General features: G+C 31.9%; 3 protein-coding genes across 5 annotated transcripts; 1 reads left to right on the top strand and 2 right to left on the bottom strand.

Moving 5' to 3' along the window:
• Window positions 1-745: 745 nt before the first annotated feature.
• On the bottom strand, window positions 746-3,086 carry LOC133790817 (superoxide dismutase [Cu-Zn]). 3 transcript variants are annotated; one of them, XM_062228601.1, is made up of 8 exons: window positions 2,930-3,086; window positions 2,094-2,182; window positions 1,904-2,005; window positions 1,682-1,777; window positions 1,471-1,502; window positions 1,294-1,369; window positions 1,069-1,122; window positions 746-988 (listed from the first exon to the last, which is right to left on the bottom strand). In XM_062228601.1, the coding sequence occupies exons 2-8, from the start codon at window positions 2,167-2,169 to the stop codon at window positions 966-968; spliced, it is 459 nt and encodes a 152-aa protein (XP_062084585.1). In that variant the 5' UTR covers window positions 2,170-2,182; window positions 2,930-3,086; the 3' UTR covers window positions 746-965. The 3 variants fall into 3 exon arrangements, with proteins under 3 accessions (XP_062084585.1, XP_062084586.1, XP_062084587.1); XM_062228602.1 differs by having other exon boundaries at window positions 2,094-2,195; window positions 2,930-3,079; XM_062228603.1 differs by having other exon boundaries at window positions 2,094-2,173; window positions 2,930-3,076.
• Window positions 3,087-9,061: 5,975 nt separating this feature from the next.
• Window positions 9,062-13,617, bottom strand: LOC133790818 (coiled-coil domain-containing protein SCD2-like). Its single transcript, XM_062228604.1, has 16 exons — window positions 13,219-13,617; window positions 12,753-13,129; window positions 12,527-12,602; window positions 12,381-12,422; window positions 12,195-12,257; window positions 12,053-12,102; window positions 11,932-11,959; window positions 11,670-11,747; window positions 11,468-11,578; window positions 11,322-11,382; window positions 11,110-11,217; window positions 10,831-10,995; window positions 10,694-10,750; window positions 10,560-10,600; window positions 10,296-10,422; window positions 9,062-10,161 (listed from the first exon to the last, which is right to left on the bottom strand). The coding sequence occupies exons 1-16, from the start codon at window positions 13,546-13,548 to the stop codon at window positions 10,043-10,045; spliced, it is 1,833 nt and encodes a 610-aa protein (XP_062084588.1). The 5' UTR covers window positions 13,549-13,617; the 3' UTR covers window positions 9,062-10,042.
• Window positions 13,618-16,930: 3,313 nt separating this feature from the next.
• LOC133790819 (protein CANDIDATE G-PROTEIN COUPLED RECEPTOR 2) lies at window positions 16,931-21,584 on the top strand. Its single transcript, XM_062228605.1, has 6 exons — window positions 16,931-17,520; window positions 20,305-20,496; window positions 20,651-20,813; window positions 20,901-21,003; window positions 21,107-21,188; window positions 21,280-21,584. Exons 1-6 carry the CDS (start codon window positions 17,218-17,220, stop codon window positions 21,355-21,357), a joined length of 921 nt encoding a protein of 306 aa, XP_062084589.1. The 5' UTR covers window positions 16,931-17,217; the 3' UTR covers window positions 21,358-21,584.
• The last annotated feature ends 2,196 nt before the right edge of the window (window positions 21,585-23,780 follow it).

Below are 23,780 nucleotides of genomic sequence, written 5' to 3' on the forward strand. Positions count from 1 at the left end.
AGAGTTCAAAGAGGATGTAGGCTCAAGTTATTTGGGCTGAATCTCTATAATTCTTGGTGTTCATTTTATTGTTTTTCTTGCTGATTTTTCTATTGAAATTTGTGCATGTTGTGTCTATTGGTTTGTTGATTTTGTGCATGTTGTGTCTATTGGTTTGTTGATTTTGTGTTTGTAAATAAAACTGGTGTGAGGAAGGTGAATTCCCTAACAGCGTATGTACATGAAACATTTTATTTTTTAAAAATTGAAAATGGAGAACTGGTACTGTATTATGCTCTATCTATAAAAAACAGTGCTTTGTATCAAACTTGTTATAATTCCGATAGAACATTTCATTATAATAATTTATATATTGTTATTATTTATTAAGACGGTAAAAATACATTAATAATTCCAATAGAACATTTCATTATAATAATTTATATGTTGTTATTATTTATTAAGACGATATAGTACCGATCAACAATATAATTTGTTTTTCGTCTTTTGGGAGGACATATTCCTCAATTCTATATACTTTGATAAAAGCCTACAAACCTTATATTTGTAATTATCTTTTGACTTTCGTATTTCAATTAAACTATATTATTATAATCCTCTATAATTTATAAAGCAATGTCTTAAGAAATGGGACATGAACTCCCCTCATCACAAACCTTGACACAACTATGTAAAGTTTTTATTTTTATTTTTTTTAATTTATATTATTTTGGGGTGTAAAGAAAGGTATGGTGAGAGATATTAATGGCCACCAAAACACAAAAACACATGTATAACACTTTTCAAGTCAACCAGAACATGGTCTCCACAAGTACAAAAGCGTTAACTCGTACAAAAGCATAAAATAGATCCAACTCATTTACCAAATATACTATTTTTCCTCTTATTCAAGACATTCAGAAGAGTTTGGGTTCTTCAACCTCAAAAGCACTCGGGAAACAGTTATATCCATTACAGGAGGCAATTCAACCTTGAAGACCGATAATACCTACACAAGCAAAAAGATGAGCACAAAAGAACCATAAGAAGTTACATTTGGGCTACAATTAAATGACACTGTTAACTTACCGCAAGCAACTCTGCCACCGGCATTTCCAGTGGTCTTGCTTAGCTCATGTCCTCCTGAGAATTGAAAAAGATGTCATATCGAGTTAGATCAGAAGTTTCAATGAAAGCAGAAAATTTACCACCAAAAGTGGCTGCCATGTATAGATGAATTAAGAAAATTGCTATGAAGGTTTAAACAATTAAGAAGGCTGAGTATTTGAGAGGAGGCACTAGGGGGATTATTACCCTTTCCCAAGTCATCAGGATCAGCATGAACGACAACAGCACGGCCGATGATGGAGTTTGACCCACAAAGAGGAATCTATGAACAGATTATAAACTTTTAGAAAAGGAGTCATGGTTATGATATGAAGCATCAGAAAACTAAACCCTTGAAAGAAAAAGGAACAAGAACAAACTTACTTGTTTGTCAATAATTGTGAAAGTAGCGGTTCCTGAAACAAAGAAGCATATGAATGTGTTATTATACATTCAGAAAACAACTTCGCAACAAGATATGTACTCAAATGCCCAATTGCTATTCTCATGCCATCTATAAAGTGCATAAGCAGTCTATCGAAGCCATGACATAAAATAAACACCAAAAGAACTACACATCAAAAGACTTGCTTACCATCATCACCAACAGTGATGTTTCCAAGGTCACCAGCATGACGGTGCGCATCTTCAGGGGCGCCATGATCTTTACCAGCTGGATTGAAGTGTGGACCTACAAGAAACTCAACAATAAGATCGCTAAACAAGATAAAGTGTGGCAGCATAGTTAAATTCTAATTTCAACATATCCCAACACTGTTATTATAAAGGATCAAAGATTGCAGATGCTGGACTGTACCAGTCGACATGCAACCGTTTGTGGTATCCCCAAGAGCATGGACATGGAAACCATGAAGGCCAGGCTTAAGGCCCGAAACATTCCCGGTCACAGTTGTTGGCCCTGAAAAAAGAATTGCATATTAGAAATCACTCTAAACACTACATTGGCTATTGACATTCCATATAATTAAGTAAACTATTGTAGTTACCATCTCCTTCTTGAGCAAAGAGGATAGTTCCCTTGACACCCTCGCTAGAGTTAAGAACAGCAACTCCCTTCACCATTGTTCTATGTGATCTAAACACAATAGCTAATTAGAAAAACCCAGAATAAGAAATCTTATGTAAGATCAATCCAATCATTTTTTTTTTCATTTTATATACTGTAATCTTCATATTTTTGGATAGTGTTAAACAATGCCCTTTCATATTAGAATAATAGATCTTAGGAACTTCTACAAGCATAAACAAAGTAAATGAAATCAAATAGAAAATCAAATCTTCAAAACACTACTGGTTTGACTGTATCACTACAAACACTCAAATACCCCTAAAGTGTAAATCTTAGGAAATACCGAAAATGGGTTTCTAAACAGACTCTAGTATTAGCTGAATTCACTCCATTCAGGCATATACAGATGAAACATCTTGAGAAATGAAAGAAAAAACATTTTTTTACTCAATGTTTTCTTCAACGGTCGCTCTACAAACTAGTCAAATAAACAATCAGACCCAATTAAAGGAAATATAAAATTACAGCCATAAAAATTTTCAACTCATCTTAAGCAAGAACAGATGCGATCTACGACTAATCATTATCTTCAAAAATCAGCTCAAATAAATAAAAAAATAAAATACATTCGTGGATAATCTTTAAGTTTGGGTTCATCACTAGACTGTATAAGAATACAAAAACAATTCAACTTTAAAGAAAAAATAGATTCTTAGCTGCGTAACTCATACACAAATCAGATTAAAAAACCAAAACCCACATCCAAAAACGCAAAGTCTACATGATCAGTAAGCAAAGAAGGATGAAGCTCACCTCAGAACACCCCTAAAGAAGATAAAAAAAAATTGGGTTTATAGAATCTAAAGGTTCTGATGCAGATGGGTTTATGAATGAAGCTGTGTGAGACAAGAGAGAGTGATTGAATTGAGAGGGGTTATAGGCAAGTCCTATGGTTCTAGAGTTTACTTTTCCACCTACCCACACTCCTGAGGGCATTATTGTCATTACATACTCATGGCGTAGTGGTTTAGACAGGATATGGTAGAACATTTCTGTGATACCAACTGGGTTGTTGTAGCCAATTTAGGCCCAAAGTTAAAGCACAACCAAGTTTTTATTTATTTCTTTTTTTTTGGGTGGGTAAACCTCTATTATTTTTGTAAAATATTATTTTGGTAGTCTGGATTTATAATTTATAATAATATTTATTTGATATTTGATATTTTGAAAATATATATTTGATATTTTGTATTTTGAAATTATTTGATATTTTAAATTCAAATTTAAATAATAAAATTTTACTAATTTAATCAATATGATTTTAATTATGTGAACTCCAAATTCAAATTTAATTACATATAACTTGTGAGAGTATGATCATATTGATAATTTTTTTTTTATCAAATATGAGTCTAGGGTACTAAATATGTAACGTCCTGGCTACCCCAGAACAGTTACGGAGAACGGTGAACCGGAACTTTGACTCGCTACCCGAGTCATTTGGCTAAAAACGTGTTCTAAGTGTTATTATCAGGTTAAGGTAGAAAACCAGTAAAAGGAAAGGGTACATTTCATTAAGTAAATAAACTGCTCATGAGCCTTTTAAAATGTTTACAAGTAGTTCAAGTTACAAAAGAGTCGCTACAGTTTCAATTTACAAACTCCGCCGGCCTAAGCGGCAAAAATAGGGTAAACCCCTAGTCCCTCTGAGAACTCCTTGACCGTGGCAGTCAAGCGGCCCTGTATGTACATTACATCGCCCAAGCTCTCCACTCAAGGCTGGCCAAGCTTTTCCTTTCCTTTACCTGCACCACATAGCACCCATGAGCCAAGGCCCAGCAAGAAAACATAATAGAACATGATGTAATACCAACAACGATCATAATAATCATCAAGGACTATCAGTCCAACAAATAGGTGACAATAGCCAAAAGTCACAGTAATGAGCATCGCTCCTTCTAGCCATGTGACGATAGGGTCACCAGGGCTTAACTGATAAGTGATTTCTTTCATAAGCATGTTCAGGACAGGTGCATGGTGATTGGTCACCAACATAACCTTCCTCACGACTCTAGAGTCGAAACTATGGACAACGTCCCTTAGCCACGTGACAAACGGTCACCGGGGTCATATACCTTGGCTATAGTCATCTGGTTGTAGACCAGGCAAGCGCTTGTAAGTTTCTTCGACCTTAGGTCGGTCTCGCATTAATGCCATAGAGCCACTCAATGCGTAATCATCGACTTTAGAGTCGGTCCCTGACTAGTCAGTGTCTTAAACAGGTGATTAGCAATCATTAGCATTTGATATGCAATCCACGTTCATATATAACAAACAACATGCCTCAATATCAAACCATGCATGTCATATACCTGTACAGGGTGCAACTGTGTCCATACACTGTTTTCTTACCTCAAGTTCGAGCGAGAAGTATGATAAAGACGACCCCTGAGAACGATCGGTCTTTTAGTTCCTTAGCGGTTACCTAATCACAACCAATTATAACCTACATTAATGAGAATCCACAATAATAGGGTCTTAACCTAAGCACCACCCTCGAGACCTCGAAACATGCCCACACGGTGAGTAGAATCGATCCCGGGCCTTAAGGATTGAAACCCCAAGTCAAAAACCCCTAAAAACACTCAAAACGAGGTTTGGAAGGAACAGGGTAGCGCTACAGCGCTCAACCCCTAGCGCTACAGCGCTATACTCAGAACCGCCCAAGTGCCAGAAACCTCCCTGAGGAGCGCTATAGCGCCCTAGGGTGGGCGCTGTAGCGCTACCTCCAGCCCAGAACACCCCTGAATCGACCTTCTTCATCTCCTTCGATTCTAACTCGATTCCCAAGCTTCCAAAGCCTATTCTTGATTCCAAATGAACCCAAAAACCATCCCAACACATCCCAAACATCACAAGCATGGGAACCCTAGCCAAAACTCCCAACAAAACCCATGAATTCACCCTAAACATTTCAGCTGCAAAACAAAACTAAAACAGAGCAAACCAGAGAAACTATGGTTAGAAACTTACCCAAAGCTTGGCTTATGATGGCCTTCACTAGTGGAACATACTCCCAATCTCCCAAGGCTTGCTTCCCAAGCTAGAATCCTCAAAGTTGGTTCAAAAATCACAAAGAACAGTGAAGAGAAAAAGGTACGGGAGGACTCTTTTTACATACTCTGTTTTCCAACATTTTCTTCAGCCAACAAAGGTTATATCTATCCTAGGGGTGAAATGACCATTTTACCCCTAGGTCATTTAATGGTTTCTAAAGACTCCCAAGGGCATTTTTGGTACTTTCCCCCTAACTCGTTAATCATAATTAACGCTCTCCAATTCCCGTTATTCTCAATAATCTCAAACACCAATAATTCACATCCCGCTACCCTTTATCTCCTGGTAACGCTCTAATCATCAAAATCACCCCGAGACTCAAACCAAGTCCCGACACTTAAACCCGCTGTGATTAAACCGCTAATCAATAATCTACGATCGTCTCATGTCGAACAGCTCGAACAAACCCACATCATAATGTGGTCTCAACATATATCACCGACATGCATACAATTAACATTATATTATAATATAATTCTCATAAACGTACATAAACACGTTTAACAGCATAATTAAGCAATTATGGCCCTCCCGGCCTACTAATCCAACCGTTAAACCATATTAGGGAATCTGGGGCATTACAAAATATGTATGATTTTAAAATATAAGGTACTATATAAGCATTATTAAAAAAAAAATACTAAAATGATACTTTATAAAAATATAGAGTACCAAATATGTAAATTTTTTTTTTAATTCTTTATTTGGAAAGTAACAATCCATAGATGCCTGAATTCGTCAAGTTTCGAATTTGTCTACTTATGTTATGTTTGGCCAGAGATTTCAAGATTTATATTTTTTTTAATGAAGAGATTTCAAGATTTGATTGCCATTTTTTCAAACATAAAAGGATAAGTAAATTTGACTCTCAAAATGGCTAGAGTTGTATGATAAAATGTCAAATTAGGGGGGCATATAATATCATTAAAAAAAAATAGATAATGTTGCCTTTGGTCTATAGATTTTGATGGTTACTCCTATTTTGAGTTTCTTATATATTTTTTATATATATTCCTTTTTGTTACTCAATTAGAAAAATAATTCGACTACTTTTTAATATGAAAAGATAAATTATATTATGATATAAACCTTAACAAATGAGACCCGTGCCTTTTTTTTTTTTTCTTCAAGAGTTGACTATTGGCATTGTTTACTAAATTTCAACAAGAACAATGATAATAATAATGAAAATAAATTAATAAAAATTGGAATACTTGAGCCAAATGGTCTAATGAGAAAATACAGTCAAAATTTAAGCATAAAAACTTCCCCAACTACAAGTTATATTGGCAATTGGGATAAGGCAAGGGGAAGTGAAAGTGCAGGGATGAATCCACCTCATTATTATGCTCAGTCAAGTCAAATCCATATCACATTCTTTATTTTCTCATCCTCTCTTTCCAATACATTTATAAATTATAATTATATTTGCAGTTGGATAAAACAGGGATGTAAATGTCATTAATTGGCAGCCCCACCCCAAAAAAAAAAAAATTGCAAGCTTAGGCTGTGTTGGTAAAATTTTTGTTGTTGTTTGGTAATACTTAAATTTTTTTTATTTAATTAATTACAAATTTGACAATTAAACATAAAATTGATAACTCTATTTTTATTTATTATTTTTAAAAATTTTAAATAAAATTCATTAAATTTTAAAAATAATTTTTTTTAAACCATTTTTTACTTTTTCTTTTTTTTTTCTTCTTCAAATCAACAAATTATTTTATATCGTTAAACAAAAAATAAAAATAAAAGTTATCAAACACATTTATTATTTTTTATTTTTAAAAACAAAAAACAAAAATAGTTACCAAATATATTTTTATTGTTTAAAAATAAAGAAACTAAAATAAAAATAATATTTCCATTTTTTGTGTTTAAAAAATTTAAAAACAAAAATTTTACCAAACATAACCTTTGTTTTTGAATCTTTTAAACACAAAAGTGGAAATATTGTTTTATTTTTGTTTCTTTATTTTTAAAAAGTAAAAATATGTTTGGTAACTATTTTTGTTTTTAAAAATAAAAAATAATAAAGATTTTTGATAACTTTTATTTATTTTTTTGTTTAACAATTTGAGGTGTTGATTTGAAGAAAAGAAGAAAAAAAAAAGAAAGGAAATGTTGAAAACTGTTTTAAAAAATTTTGAAAATGAAAAAATTCTATTTTCAAAATTTAATAAATTTTAATTAAAATTAAAAAAAAAAAAATAATAATAGAGTTACCAAACACATTTTATGTTTAATTGTCAAATTTTTAATTAATTAAATAAAAAACTATTTTTTAAGTATTACCAAACAACACCTTAATAAATTGTGTATATTATATGGACTACAAAAAGAAAATGGATTGTTTGGTTGTATTAGAAATCATATTTACTTTATTGTCTAACTTTACGGGGTATTTTTTTCTTATCTTTGTCGTAATTTTAATATTGCGGCTCATAGATTGACTAAGCATGCCCTTAGGCTAGACAGTGAACTTTTTTAGATGAAAGAAATCTCTCCTTATATCTGTACTTATGAACATTAATCTTTATCGAATTCAGTATTCCTTAGCAAAAAAAAAAATATATACAGACTTTGAATTTTGAGGTTGGGATCCAGCTCAAGTTCTTTGGGAGACTCTTCCCATAATTGGGTCTCAATGCCTAACTTTCTTAGTTCCATAAGCCTACGCACAACTGTAACAAGTAACCAAATAAATTGAGAAAATTGGTGTTATATGTAACCGAATATCAAATTTGGATTAGATCTCTAGTCATTTAACTCAAGGATATTGTAATCACATAAAGTAAGGCAAATTCAAGTCATGAGAAACTAGAGTTGTACCATCAACAACATCTTGAGAAGTTGGTGGCAATTACCGTTGTAAACGTTCTTCTGCTATATCTGGTTCCACTCCAAAATAATATGATTCCATCCAATAAAACCGCACACATATATATAGTAAGGATAAATAGGATAAAAAGAGTGAAACTTCATGTAATATTAGAATGATAACACTGTATTTTGGGTGGTAATTACTATTTGTATTAACATAATTAATTGTGTTATTAAAACAAATGAATTGCTTGGTAAAATAGCTTGAAAATGAATACAAATATGTAAACTTTTAGTTGGATAGTTACTGCAGCCTGCAATAAGAACAATGTTCATGTAAAATTTTCATTATAAATTTTCTATAACTAAAAAGATTGTCTACTCTATGTTGTTTTATGAAAAACGTGTAAACAAACCATATCCATACTTAATTTGAGTATTTTATACACAAATTATGGTAACAAAAGTACTTATATGAACATTGTGGGTTTGACTTAGCGGTGAGACTTCTTGCTTTGTACTAAGAGGTTGAAAGTTCAAGCTTGATTTAGACTAATCTTTTTGTAAATATGTATATATGTATGTATTTGTTTTTTATGGAGGTGGTATTGTCTCCCAAAATGGTAGTACTGTTGTGGTTTTTGCTCCTCTCATAATAAGGTCTGTCACTCTTTCCTCATGGGTGTTCTTGGTGGGCTATATCGAGTTGAGAATTGTAAATAGAATTGAGATCATTATCATGTTTTGTACTACAATATATACACCATTTTACAAATGTAATGAATTTAAAGAAAAAAAGTCTTCTTATACAAACCTCTCTTTGCTGCAATGCAGGCTCCTCCCACTCATTTATTGTCGTTTTCCCGTTTTAATGTCGTGTTATTTAACTCTGGTCGTTTGATTTTTCGTCGTTTTCTCGTGTTGCTCTCGGTTTATTCATTTATTGTCGTTTTCTTGTACTGATGTAGTTTTAATTTATCGTCGTTTTCTTGTGATGTTGTCGTTTTTTAATTTATTATCGTTTTCTAATTTTACTGTCGTTTTATTTGTTTTTCGTCGTTTTTTATTGTATTATCGTTTTTTATTATGTTATCGTTTTATCGTGTTGTTGTCGTTTTTAAGTATGCTGTCGTTTTTTTTCTTCCGTTTATTGTTGTTTTATAATTTATTGCCGTGTTTCCAATATATTGTCGTTTTAAAAGATGTTTTTTTCATATCCTCAAAGACCCACGACCAAAAAATTTAAAAATATTTGATTTATTAGTAAAATTAAAAGCAGATTAAATTTTCCTTAAAAAGAAAAAAAAACAGATTAAATAAATTTAATTAAAACAAAAAATTAACAAAAAAATAAAAATAAATAAAACTTAATTTTTTCTCAACAAAATAAAACGTAATTGTATCAAAACAAACAAATGAAATCTATTTATCAGGAACAAAAACATTAATAACAAAAGATCATAAGATCTTAAACCCTCTTCTTCTTCTTCTTGCTCGATAAACTGGACCTCTCTAATCTCTAAACCCAATCTCAATTTACCATCATTCCAAAAGATAGCCATGTTGAGTTCTCACCTCAAAACACCAGTTCTAGTATTTATATAAACCTTAACAAATAAGACCCTGCTTTGTTTTCTTTCTTTTTTATTTTTGTTTCTGCAGGGTTGACTATTGGCATTATTTTCTACCTTTCAATAAAAAAAAATCCCTAAATAAAAATGGAATACTTGAGCCAAAAAGGTCTATTGAGAAAATATAGTCAAAATTCACATCCCATTCTTTAGTTTCTCACCGTCTCTTTCCAACACATTCATAAATTACGTTCACATTTGCACTTGAATAAAACAGGGATGTAAATGTCATAAATTGGCAGCTCCACCCAAAAAAAATAATAAATACAAACTTATGAATCATATATATTATATGAATTACTCACACAAATTGAAAAGCGGTTTCATTTTTTTCAGATAAGAGATTTTGTTTGTATTAGAAATCATATTGACTTTGGATTTTGCGGTTGGTATCCAGCTCAAGTTCTTTGCGAGACTCTTCCCATAATTGGGTTTCAATGCCTAACTTTCTTAGTTCCATAAGCCCACGCTCAACTGTAAAACAAGTAACCAAATAAATTGAGAAAAATGGTGTTATATGTAGCTGAATTTCAAAATTAGATTAGATATATTGTATTCATAATAAAAAGTAAGGCAAATTCAAGTCTAGAGAGTGAGAAGAGTTGTACCATCAACAGCATCTTGTGAAGTTGGTGACTTGGTATCATGGTCAATCCAATATTGTAAACGTTCTTCTGCTATATCTGGTTCCACTCCATGGTCTTTGGCTCTTCTCCAAAAATATGTAAGCCAAGCCTACAAAATAAAAACATCCCAACCAAACCATATATATAGTTATATAAATAAGATAAAAAGATTGAAACTTCATGCAATATTAGAAAAATAAAAATCAAGTCTGAATGTGTTCATTGTTTTAGAAGTGTTTATGTTACCTGTTTAAAAAGTACATCGTCTGACTCCTCTTTGCTCAATTCTGCAACCAAGTTATAGTTAAATGATATATTAATCATCTCACATTATCAAAATATGAGACCCTACATTGTTTATGATTTCATGCTAGACTTACCAAATGCTTCAAAATAACCATCACATGGTAGCTTCAACTCCTCTACAACTCCATTAGCTGAAAAAGAAAAGAAAAACTGTTAGTGTTAAACAACTTACTGAAAACTACACTGTGAAAGTAATGATCATGATCTTCACCACTTGATTTGACCGGGCGTCGATGTTGAGCCATTGCAAGAGCCACTGCGTCTCCTACCTTCAAGGAAGCCAATTCCCTTAGACCTTTCTCAACTATGAGCAGGTTCTCAATGTTTCCATCCCCTGAGAACTCACTCAAGTCTCTTGGTTCACTCTTTCTTTCCTCTACATCATTGTTTTAATCACAAATGGCCACCAAAGATTAGTAACGCTCGGCCATAGATTATCCAATCCTACTTTGCAAGCAAGACCACAAGGAAAACACAAATGAAATGTTACCGTTATGTTCCTTGGCTTTATGACCAGCAGATAGTACAACTTCAACAGGGAGAGGGGCTAAGGATGACCAATATTCATATCTTGCACTTGCAATCTCAGTATGAATACCTGCCAAAACATTATAGCCTCAGTAAATATCATAGCAAGAGATATATAGAAATCTATCTGTCTATTCAGAAAAACCAACAACTAATTCATGTAACTTTAATTACCATGCTGAACACATAAGCCCCAGTAACGAGCAAGCCAACACCTCTTCAGAACAACCTCTTCCTAAGATGAACACTGAATATCACATCAGACATCAAGAAGTAGAAAGACCAAGCTTTAAAGAATAAACTAGACATTGAATACAAACCATCTCTTCCTTGTTCAAAATCATTCTTTGAGTTGTAATTCTAAGTGATTTCAGTTCGTTTTCTGATTCATGGAGATTTTCCAAAGCAGATGTTGCCTCATCTCTCGCGGTCTTACTCAACAAAACAAATCCATTATGTGAAAAATTGCCCTGTAAAATTGCTTGAAAATGAATACAGATATGTAAAATTTTAGTTGGATACCTCAGCTTCCATCCTAAGTGCAGCCACCTCGCTGTTTAGATCGTTTTTACCGGTTTGTTCTGCGACCCTTACTGCAGCCTGCAATAAGAACTATGTTCAAGTACAAATTTTCTATAACAACTTATAAGATTATCTTTTCTATTGTATTTTGTAAGAAACATGGCAATAAACTGTATGCATACTTGTTTTGAGAACTATATATGTAGTACTTATTGAGTACTTTATACACAAATTGAGTTAACAACAGTATACTTGTACGAACCTCTCTTTGCTGCAATGCAGCCTCCTTTCTGAATAGCCAAAAAAAAAAAAAGAAGGAAAAAACATGTAAATTAGCTTCTAAAAGAAAATATCTGAGCTTGTTTAGGATCATTAAAACTTGCCTGCTTAGAAGACGGGCTTCTAAACTCACACCTTCTCCAAGATTAGCAACCTAAAATGGTTGAATAGGAAGAAAGTTAAGGAAGAGAATTCATGTTAAGATTAAGAGTACTAAATAGTATCTCCGGTATTGGCTGTTATTACCTGTTTCTCCAACTGTCGAGCTCTTGCCTCAGCTTCTTCACACCTCTCTTCTGCAAGTCGAAGCTGGGGAAGCACATATCAAAATGGAGTTCCAAATACGCACAAGATAAGAGTAAAAACAATTGTCCTCAATTGAGAGAGAATGGTCACAAAATCAGTAAAAGTTTCTAAATTTTCCGGCATCACCTTTTCGAGTAAGCTGTCATTTTCTTCTTGTAACATATCAAGCTGCAATAGAATTTAAACTTATGAGTCAAGTAAAATCAGCATTTATAAGGGCTAAAACTAAGGTAAAAGGACAGACACTACATCAGCACTTGAATTGGCCAAACCTCATCTTGTAGAGCCGAAGAAGAGCGCTGACTGCTAAGCTCTCTCAAGTTCATACTCCCAAGATCTAATGACAACCTGATAGTAATCACCATAAATTCAATGCGAGGAACAAGAAACTAGACAAGATATAATGAACCCCACATGTTGAATATCTCATATAACAATTCAAAATTAAGGAACAATGGAGATGATAACAGTTCTAAAAGAGTAGAGTTGTAAGGCTACCTTTTATCTCTACCAAAGTTAACATCTGGGGAAGTTGAAGAAGAGAGTGGCTTAATCGATAAAGGAACACTAGGCGGAACCATGGGAACTGTCTTGATTCCTAAATGAGGACGAGTCACTAATGGAGAGCGAGCAGAAGGAGGTTGCTGTTGTTGTTGGTCAGTGGGACTAGGCAGAGATGGTCTATTAGCTGTTGTAGAACGAGCAGAGCTAGGCTGCTCGTGAGAATAACTTTGCTGCGATGGTGATCTGATGTGTGTAACAGAAAAAGCTGATTGAGCCTGTTCTTCATTATTCCATGACTGATTAAACCTAGATGATAGTTTCTCCACATTGAGGGGAGATGGAGATGTTCTAGGACCTGATGATACAACCGTCTAAAACAACATAATATAAATTACCTCATAATAAACATTTGCAGCCATTGAAAACAAGATTTCATGGCAGTTTAACGCCATTTATTTACCATAGGAGAGCGTGGTCGAATGGCCCTTCCACCGCCGAGTCCGAGGCTTCCTGTGCCACTACTACTCATTGAGCCATAATCAAACAAAAGATCATCCTCATCATCGTCCTCATCGGCAGATTGGTTTGCCATGACATGAGCAAGCCTTTGAGCAGCGGCTTTTGCATTGTGAGCTTTCCTATTATTAGAAGTGCCGACCAAGCCAGTTGCCGAGCTTGCCCTCACATGGCGGTGCATTGGCGATGGTGATGCCATTGGCGAAGATGGCGTGCCCGGTGTCCCTGTACCGCTGTTGTTTTGCTTAGAATACATATGCCTATTTCGATCCATAACATAAGAACAATGTGTGTGTGTGTATATATATATATTAATTTGAGCAGGCCTTTGGAGAGATTTATTAAGTTAAATGCAGTTGTTAGGGGCCTTAAATTTGGTTCTATCCAACATATGGGAGATATATTTATTCATTTTAATGGCTTAGTTGTTACTTCCCAGCTCAAACAACAACCATATCACGTAATTGTCATCAATTTTTTTGGGGGGCTTTATTTTGACCAAAAAAAAAAGAAGCAAAAAAGAGGATTGAGATAGGAACTGGGTTTGTCTCTAATGGGGATTTGGAGGTGAAATGAGAGAGAGTCCGAACGCTGAGGCATAAATGAGGAATGAGAACAGTCAAATTTGAGCTTTTAACGTTAACTAGGCCACGTTTTGGTTTGAATTAGTGTAATAATAAGACGACGATGAACATTCCATGCATAATTTATGACTACTTACTTTTCCTTTTTAGGAATTTTATTTTATTTTATTTTTTATGTGTATAAATAAATATATATTAATTGCGTGCAATTTCATTCAACTACAATGCCGTGTCTAGTATTAATTATTATACATAATTTGACCTACTACTAGGCAGCATGGAGGAAAAAATATATATTAATTTTTCATTGCAAAATGAATATTAAGGGTGAAACTATTTTGCAAAGTCATATATTTTGCAAAGTCATATACACAAAAACTTTAAAATTATTAGTTTTGGAAATTTCTACCATAGGTAGGGGCTTCAATATATATTAATTTATGCGCGTGGAAAATAACATGTGTTGAACCTAGTTTTTGATATTGTGACTTATTCAGAATTTTCTGAAAATTTGCAGGATACTTTAAATAACTACAATGTACATAATCATAAAAAAAATCGCGCCAAAAATTGTTCATGGGTCGGAAATACAAAAGAGTCCCACCGGTGGGGTTTTTTTTGAAGCCCCTACCATAGAATTCTCCATTAGTTTTAGTAAATTAATATAGAAACTTATTGGACAATTCTCCTATAGATGCTTCATTATAAGCTCTATCGGTGAGACTCTCAGTGTTATCGACCCATGAGCAGTTTTCAGCGTGATTTTTTTATGATTGTGTATATTGTAGCTATTTAGAGCGTCCTGCAAATTTTCAAAAAATTCCGAATAGTTTACAGTACCGAAAACTAAGTTCAAACATGTTATTGCACGCGTGACTAATTTTTTTTATGCACGTGGAAAGCAACATATTTGAACATAGTTTTCGATACTGTAAACTATTCGGAATTGTCTAAAAATTTGCAGGATGCTCTAACACAACTGTAATATACACGGTCATAAAAAAAAAATCATGCCGAAAACTGTTCATGGGTCGAGAACACTGAAGAACTCCACCGGTAGGACTTAAAGTGAAGCCCCTATATTAGAATTGTCTGAAACTTATTATATGTTACTTAAGAGTAATATATTGGAAAATTCTATGATAGGAGCTTCAAAAAGAGCTCTATTGGTGGGGCTCTTTTGTGGTTGGTGGGGCTCTTTTGTGTTCTCGGCCTGTGAATAGTTTTCAACACAATTTTTTTATGACCATGTATATTGTAGTTATTTAGAATATCCTGCAAATTTTCAGAAAATTCCGAATAATTTACAATGCCGAAAACTAGTTTAAAAATAGGTTGTTGCACGCATGACTAATTTTTTTTTATGCGGATAGAAAACAACATGTTTGAATCTAGTTTTTGACATTGTAAATTATTCGGAATTTTCTAAAAATTTGCAGGATGCTCTAAATAACTACAATATACACGTTCATAAAAAAAACGCACCGAAATTTTTTTTACAGGTCAAAAATACAAAAGAGCCCCATTTAAAGCCCTTACCATAGAATCCTCCGTGTAGTTCTATGTTTTATTGTTTCTTGGAATTGGAATAAGCTAAAAAGTCTAAATCAAAATTCAAGAGAAATCAAAGACACAAAAAAAAAAAAGAAGAAAGTAATGAAGATAGAGATTGAGCTATGCTTATTTCTTATATTTTCTTTTATATTTATTTGGTTTGTTACAAAAATTTATCCAACATTATTATATATCTCTTCTAAATAATAAGTGTATAGATAATAAAAATTATTGATTTTAACTGTTTTTTATTTTTTGAATGTTAACTTTAACAGAATATTCTTATATTTAATAAAATATTTTTATATTTAAAAGTAGTTTATAAACACTTAAATTAAAATAAAAATAATAAATAATTAAAAAAAATTAAAATATGATATTTTTGAGATATTTTACAATGATAATTATTTAAAAATAATAAATAATTAAACAAATTAAAGTGACATATTTTTGAGATATTTTACAATGATAATTATTTTAAAATAATAAATAAATTAAAATATGATATTTTTAAGATATTTTACAATGACAATTATTTAAAAATAATAAAATTATACGTTTTATAACTTAAATAAAATTTAATTAAACTTAAACTCACTTATTAGAAAAATATCATATTAAATATATAATATAATCTATTTTCACTTAGCAACAATTTTTTTAAAAAACTAGCAAGAAACTTAAATTTAAAATCCACGTATAATATTTAATATTAAACATATAATATATAATCTCTTGTTGTCACTTTCAATTTAATTAAAATAATATATTTATTTGAAATTTATATGACATAAATATAAATTTAATACAAATAATTAATAAATTTTATAAATAAAACTAAATAAATGTGCATATTACACGTTGTTTGTATCTATTATATAAATATATGTTTGAAACTTATTCAATCATACTTAAATGTTTTATTTTATTATTAAGAATATAAAACATAAGAATTATTCAATCATATGATTTTATTGTATGGTTAGTTATTAATATGTAAAATCTAAATCATCGGTTTTATTCATTGTCAATTAATTTTATAATACTTATATAGGATTAGGGTTCAATAATTTTAGCAAACAAATTCAAAACTTTAAACAGTGATCTCATTGAATACAAATCCATATAGAAAGTCAAATTAGATTTTTTGGATAAAATATTTTAGTGGAATCAGTAAATTTATCATAAAGATAAAATCTCAAAATGATATATCTATAAAGATGAAGATCGAATACAAAATTATGCCAAAAGCCAAAAAAATCGTTAAAATAGACAAAGAACAAATAAACAACAAACAAACACAAGGAATAAGTGGATGACTCACTCTTAAATGTGCAGCGTAAAATGTGATTTTTGTTATATGAAAAACAATTTAGTAATTTAAAACAAGATTACTCCACAATTTTTTTTTTTGTAATGTATAAAAGTACGTATTCTTATTATTACTAAAAAAATATTATAAAATAAAAACAAATGAACTACAAAAGATGTGAGTGTTTCCATTCTTTGAAAAAAAAAACATAAGATTTGTGGCACTGTTTACCTATCTGAAAATTATTTTATTTCTACTGCTCTCTTGTTTTCGGAAATTGAATCTGAATAAATCCAATCCGAATTTCAGACTAAAATATAAAAGGAAAAACTTTCAATTTCTTTTTCTTGTTTCGTTTGCGTACCCAAATTTCTACATTCTTCCTCCCCATTTTTCCCGATCAGTCAGACCTAGGGTTAGGGTTTCTACTTTCCACCAATTCATCAACAAATCACCCATATCACAAGTTTCCCCTTTCCTCACTCATGCGAAAATGCGCAATCTTCAAGAAATTCTCTCCCCGTCAGGTCTCCAAATTCCCCTCACTCTCGGCTCGAATTTGACAGTACCAGTCGGATATTCGGGTCCGAGATTGTACGGCTGGCTCACGGAGTGCCATGGGATTTGGCATAATGCGGCACTGATCGTGGCATCGGTTCTGTTCGTCCTGTACTTGGGTTTACAGGCTAGACAGAGCTTGCCTAAGCTCTCCCATGGCCGCTCTTATATTATGATTGCATATTACGCGTGCCTTTGGGTTGTCAGTTTGCTCAATCTTGGTTGGTGCCTTTTTCAGGTTCGCCCTTCTTTCGATTTCATAACTAAGTTGTGTTACTTATTTTTCTCTCTCTTTAATTTTAGATTTTATTTTTTAATATAGCATCAACATGACAGTAGGTTTACGTTACACAAATTAGAAGCTCAATTCTTTAATAAGAAATACGTTATCAAATGAGCCTACATATAAACGGGGGGCTCATTATATTTATAAAAGATTATGCTTTCACTATACTATATGTGGCCTTCACTATGCTAATCGTGGCGCCGGCTTGATCTGGATGGCGGTAATCTTTTAGACCTTCGAAAATCATAGACTTAGCTAAACAGAAGAGAATAACCGACAAGTTCAGGAGTGGTTAGTCACCTAGGAAACAAAGAGAAATATATAATATTATCCCAAAACGAACATCTAATATTCACATTTAGTGCATACTCCCTGCTTTGTAGATAGAAAGCGAATAATAGTCTTTTTTGCTGGATTGATGAAGGCGTCTTCCTTAATGAAAGGAAGAAGTTCATTCTTGCTGAGTTCTTAATGAAAGAGGATTAGGTTAGGCCTTGGAAAGGAGGTTCTGATCCAATCAAGATTTTCGATGCTCAGCTATATCTTCACCCATCAATTTTAGAAGTTGAGGATTTCACCATAACCTTAGGAATAGGGTATGAGTCAAGTTGCGGGAATTCTTGCTTTGCCATTTTCTTCTAACTATTAGTTTGGCATCAGATAGAAACCCCGTTTACAAGTTTAGGCAATTACTGAATCGCTAAATATCTTCTATCTAGCTTAGTTTATTACAAAGAAACAGCTTTTCGTTCTTGTTTTAGGGGTTAGAACTTAGAGGCAGGTCCCACTGCGACCACAATTCTCTGCAGAAATGAGCAGAGAAATGAGTAATTTTGAGGCTCAATGATTGAATTCAGGAGTTCTTATTTCTTCTAATTCATAGATTGCCCAAGAAAGTCTTATGCTTAAGGTGTCAGCTTCAAGCAGACAACTTTCTTTCTTTTCAAAGTGTATTCAATAAGCATCATTAGATGGGGGCAGAAGTTAAGGAACAAAGCGTCAATCAATCTTTCATGTATGCTTGACTCTTTTATTCGGACTCTAACACCGTGTGAATCAATGCGTATAAGCTTGGACTTTCTTAACATGGCTTGGACAACTCAGTACATGAATGTCACAAGTCTATTAATATGTAATATGCAATCTATTTTACATAAGTTATTTATATAAAGTTTGTTTGTTCGTACAGGTAGAGTGATTTGTGAAGATTTTGTTTTCCATGCAAGTTAGAGCTAATTAACTTTTCATTAAAATTGCATCGATTTCAACAACAAAAAATAGTGTGGATAATTAGTAAAAGTTTTGCATGTCATCCAATGTTTTAAAAGGCTAGTTTAAGCCTCAAGGCGTTTTGTCTTGGTGAGGCGAAGTGTAAGCCTTAAGGCGTATTGAGGTGTAAGCCTCAAATTTTATATTAAAAATCTATTTTTTAGACTGTAAACTTTTAAACACTAATAATCATAAGTTCATAACTAATATATCATTAAAACAGTCATAACACTAAAATTTATTGGTGAAAATCTAAACAAAACTTCAATTAAATGTTTGAACTAGCAGTCTCAAGTGATTTCATGTGGTATTTTCTAACTAATGCTAAGAATTTACGAATAAATTACCATTCTAGGTGCTATTATGAAGCCCAATACTTAGAAAAGTCACTTTTGTTGTGCCAAACTTAATAATGTAATTGTTATTAAGCTAGTTTTGCTGGGCATAGCACATACTTAATTTTAGCAGGCGAGCAGAGTCAAGTTAATGCTTCCTTTTTCTGTTCAAGAAATTTTTTTTTCTTATCTAGCAAATCTGAAGTGAGTAGAACTATAACTTTGTTCACGACACAACCTAGAGAGACTGTCTTTTATCAAGTTTTCCCCTTAGACGAATTAAGGACTAATCTGATTGCTTGAGATGTTACCCTACCAACTCACTGCTTCCCTTTATGGTTTGGCTAGTGGATTCGTTGTGGCTTGTGACTAGGTTGGTATAGATGAATTACCATCAAGTTATTTGGTCATGACTAAGGTCCTGATGAATTGGTCTTGCTTTGGGTTAGTAATTCTCTATCTCTAAGTGCGGCCTTCCACTTGCTTGGCTGGGTAGCTCTATCTATGGTGTTCCTAGCTGGTGCTCTCTCACTCGGTCGTGTAATTTAGCTTCTAGTGGATCTTCAATCCCATGAACCTGTAAAAGGAAAGCCCAAGACACTCCCTATTCACCAAGGAAACAAAAAATCTGGAGTATTAACTCCACCTCTTATTGTAATTTTAATGACCCAACACTGCCAACTTATCTGAACAATGAAAACACCACAAGGAATAATTGAAGATACAGAAAAGAGACAAAAAACGAATTAACAGCAATAAGTGAATCACTTTCTACCCTAAGCAAATATGTCAACTTTGTATAGTAGACTGTTCCTCGTGCTTTTGGGTTCTGAAGGTGCCTGTATTTGACATGAGAATAGTGGCTTATTCATATGTTCTTTTAGTTGCATGATTTACATCCATGGTGATATTTAGTTGGGTGTTTTTGTATGGTTTCAATTGGAATACATTATTTTCTTAATTCGTTTTTAAACTTGGATTGAAAATATAAACCGTCCTCATATTCAACAAAATGCTATTTTTCTGGATCTTGTTATGACTATGCGACTAAAGACCCCTCGGTGGGTTATTGTTGGGGTCTTGTGTACAATTTTTGCAAATTATTTAGCTTAGACTGGGTTGATTTTCACAGGCATGGGAGTGCACTCCAGGAAAAGAAATGGCTTGGAATGTCCTAGCTTTGTTTACCAAGTCTGGGATGTTATTCTTGGAAGTAAGCTTGCTGGCTTTTCTATTCCAAGGAAATTCCGTAAATGGAATAGAGGCTTTGACACGGACTTTTGGTATCTCAGGGCTTGTTGTTGGTTTGGACATAGTTCTCAAGGTATCTCTTCTGTTTTCCTCATTTATACTTTTTTATGTGATGTCTACTTGTTTGTGATTTTGAGAATGCTAACATTGTGCTGGTTTTCTTTTGCTTTATTGTGGTTAGAAAATGCACATATTGGAACATTAATGAGATGCCGTTCCTGTTGCAGGCAATATATCTTTTTGCATTTGGGATCCCATTATTCATTGACAGCAATGATCAAACTCATAAAATGAAATGGGGCTTGTGGGTTGTCCACAAGATGGTGCTTACTGCAATTTATGGTTCTGTCTTGTTCATGTACAATTCCAAGTGGAGAGAGAGATTGCCAGGTAAGAAACTCACCATAGTTACAAGTTGGTTGCTCTTAAATTTGACTGATTCAAGAGAGAATCTGATTGCCATTTTCTTCTTTACAGCAAGACCTGCTTTTTACAAATACACCGCCATCATGTTCTCATTAAATGCGGTATCGGTATTTGCTTGCGGACTTACAGGGAATGGGGCTGGTTTTGGATTCTGGTATTTTTGAAATTGGTCTTTTGGAGCTAAAAATTTCAGTATATTATATCTGGCAACAAATTACTAAGGTGGTTTTTTGTTGTTTCTAACTTTTTGATGGCAGGTTATATGGTGCTACCATTGTCTGTTACCATGCTTTTTATCTTCCTCTTATATACGCAACATTTCTTGCTGACTTTTTCATGGTAAGCATCATCATCCATCTGCAAGATAAGATTCTCTTCTTCAATTGATTTGTTGATCGTTTTCATGCAAATTATATTTTAATCAATGCAGGAGGAAAATTTGAACTTGGAAAATGCATACTACTCGGAGATGAAAGATGCAGGTTTCTTCGATGCCGATTGGGAATGAAAAATGATGTGAATGAAACCATCTGAAATCATCTCACATGATGATGTAGTAGTAGGTCTGTTACACTCTGTTGATGTAAATACACACAAGTAAATATTTTCATGGATGTGATGAGAGGCTGATCGACACAATCCTTATCTTAAACTTAAATGTAGTCTGTCTTTGATACTCAATTGTACGACACAGCAAATTAAGTCATATATGTATATTTTAGTTTGCTTCTGCAATCTTATACAGTATAGCTAATAAGGCAGATATTATGGCATCAGGTGTTTACAAATGGTAATCTTGGACATGTTGCCTATTCTTTTGTTTTTCTTTTTTGACAATAAATAAATAGTTTTAGAGGGTCAAAAGGGGCTCTCTCTAGTTTCTCTTTATAAGAATTCTTCCAACAAAAACTTGCTTGCTGCAAGAATTTAAAGGCTTGTTTAATCCTCATTTCTCTTTGTAGGACTCTCAAAGCAATCTTTTAAGTGGGTTGGAATATAAAAGAAAGAAAGAAAGAAAAAAGCTTATTTAATTTTAAATGAGCTCAACATGAGATCATCATCTCCCATGTGATAAATCCACGAACTAAACAAACATTATAAGTGTCTTTCCAAATAATAAAACTGTAAAATAAAACACATACAAATACAATACAATACAGTAGATTATACCCCTTAAGTTTTATTATAAGACCAGACTGTATCCAGATCTTCATTCATTAATTGTACTACTTTTTTTCATGCAGGGAAGCGAATAATGTAATCAATCACTCCCTGTACGGTTGTGATATTTTGTGCTTCTTCGTCTGATATGGAAATATTAAATTCTTGCTCGAAATCCCCACGAAGCTCCACCTAAAAAGGAATTATACATTAGTAATTAAGAACATACAAGTTAGCTACTTCGTTTATATATATATACATAATTTGTTGCAAATTGCAATGAGATGTATTATTTTTTAAAAAAAAAAAACTAATATTTGACATCACTGTATAGATTATTTATTTTGGGCAATAAAGGTTTTTAATATATGATTTAAACATTCAAATATTATACTACTCATTTCAAAGATTAATCACAGCGTACATTGTTAAAATAGAGTTATCATGCAAATTGCAAATGTATTTGGGGCTGAATCTTAATTTAATGCTTAATTTTGTGAAGAAAAAAAAATGTTAATAAATGAAAATATGAAAAAGACAATTTTTTTTATTGTTTTGAAATATAATAAGACATTTATCTTAATTTAAAAGAAAGTTTTTTAATGCATGAAAAAAGTCTTTGTTGTTTGGAAAAAGCGGTATAAAAAAAAAAAGACTGTGTCTTAGCCACATACGTATACTCTCAATAACATATTTATCTTAATTTTTAAAATACATCACTAAATTAATAAATTTATTTATTTTTAAAAATTTTACATCTAACTTTTACGCCCTCATGCATCACTATTTTTCCATTTCACGTCTTCTTCTCTTTTTTAATTCCACTCTGACAAACATAAGCCTATTTTATTAAAAAATATATATGTTACAAAATTACTTAAAAAAGTATTCTTCTTGATAATATTGAATGGTTACCGATCATACTTGCTCGATATTTGTACTTACTACAATTTAGTATAGTTTTTATTTTTAATCTTTAATTTAAACACAAATAAGTTTGTCAAATAAATAATTTACAAGAATTATTTTAATTAGTACACTAGTTTAATTAGTATGGCAATATCTCTTTTATATAATAAATGTATAGATAACAAAAAATTATTGGTTTTAACAGTTTTTTATTTTTTTCATTAATTTTAATAGAATATTCTTATATTTAACAGAATATTCTTATATTTAACGTTAGATTGTAAATATGATTTAAATTTAAATAAAATTAATTAAACAAATTAAAATAAGATATTTTACAATGATAATTATTTAAAAATAATAAAACAATATATTTTATAACTTAAATAAAATTTAATTGAACTTAAACTTAATATTATATTAAACATATAATATATAATCTTTTGTTATCACTGTCAAATTAAAAAATTAGAACAAACTTAAACTTAAACAAAAATAAATAAATTAATTAAAATAAGATATTCTTAAGATATTTTATGATAATTAAAATAATCAAATCATATTTATTTAAAAATAATAAAAGCATACATATCATTTTTTTTATCTTATAGTTTGTTTTTTATCAAGTGATTGCAGCTCTTTTTCTTCATCAAATTCATCAAAAGACATTGCGAGATACATTAGAAACTAAAAATAGTTGTGCATGTATACTAATGTCTATACTATGACTTTTTCTATTCTTATTTTATTTTGATTATTAATTTCATTTTAAATATTATTGTAATATATATCTCTTCTATATAATAAGTGTGTAGATAACGGAAATTTTTGGTTTTAATGGTTTTTTATTTTTCTTAATGT

The sequence above is a fragment of the Humulus lupulus genome, chromosome 7 (genome assembly GCF_963169125.1).
Source record: "Humulus lupulus chromosome 7, drHumLupu1.1, whole genome shotgun sequence".
Lineage (NCBI taxonomy): Eukaryota > Viridiplantae > Streptophyta > Magnoliopsida > Rosales > Cannabaceae > Humulus > Humulus lupulus.

What these genes read in the sequence shown, in the direction of transcription:
- LOC133790817 (XM_062228601.1), bottom strand. Translation starts at nt 2,169, where the DNA reads ATGGTGAAGGGAGTTGCTGTTCTTAACTCTAGCGAGGGTGTCAAGGGA. An exon ending in CATCACTGTTGGTGATGATG is followed by an intron (nt 1,503 to 1,681) that starts GTAAGCAAGTCT and finishes TCTTTGTTTCAG; the next exon opens with GAACCGCTACTTTCACAATT. An exon ending in CGGTGGCAGAGTTGCTTGCG is followed by an intron (nt 989 to 1,068) that starts GTAAGTTAACAG and finishes TTGCTTGTGTAG; the next exon opens with GTATTATCGGTCTTCAAGGT.
- LOC133790818 (XM_062228604.1), bottom strand. Translation starts at nt 13,548, where the DNA reads ATGGATCGAAATAGGCATATGTATTCTAAGCAAAACAACAGCGGTACA. An exon ending in TTCGACCACGCTCTCCTATG is followed by an intron (nt 13,130 to 13,218) that starts GTAAATAAATGG and finishes ATGTTGTTTTAG; the next exon opens with ACGGTTGTATCATCAGGTCC. An exon ending in CTTCGGCTCTACAAGATGAG is followed by an intron (nt 12,423 to 12,526) that starts GTTTGGCCAATT and finishes ATTCTATTGCAG; the next exon opens with CTTGATATGTTACAAGAAGA.
- LOC133790819 (XM_062228605.1), top strand. Translation starts at nt 17,218, where the DNA reads ATGCGCAATCTTCAAGAAATTCTCTCCCCGTCAGGTCTCCAAATTCCC. An exon ending in TTGGTTGGTGCCTTTTTCAG is followed by an intron (nt 17,521 to 20,304) that starts GTTCGCCCTTCT and finishes TGATTTTCACAG; the next exon opens with GCATGGGAGTGCACTCCAGG. An exon ending in GTGGAGAGAGAGATTGCCAG is followed by an intron (nt 20,814 to 20,900) that starts GTAAGAAACTCA and finishes TCTTCTTTACAG; the next exon opens with CAAGACCTGCTTTTTACAAA.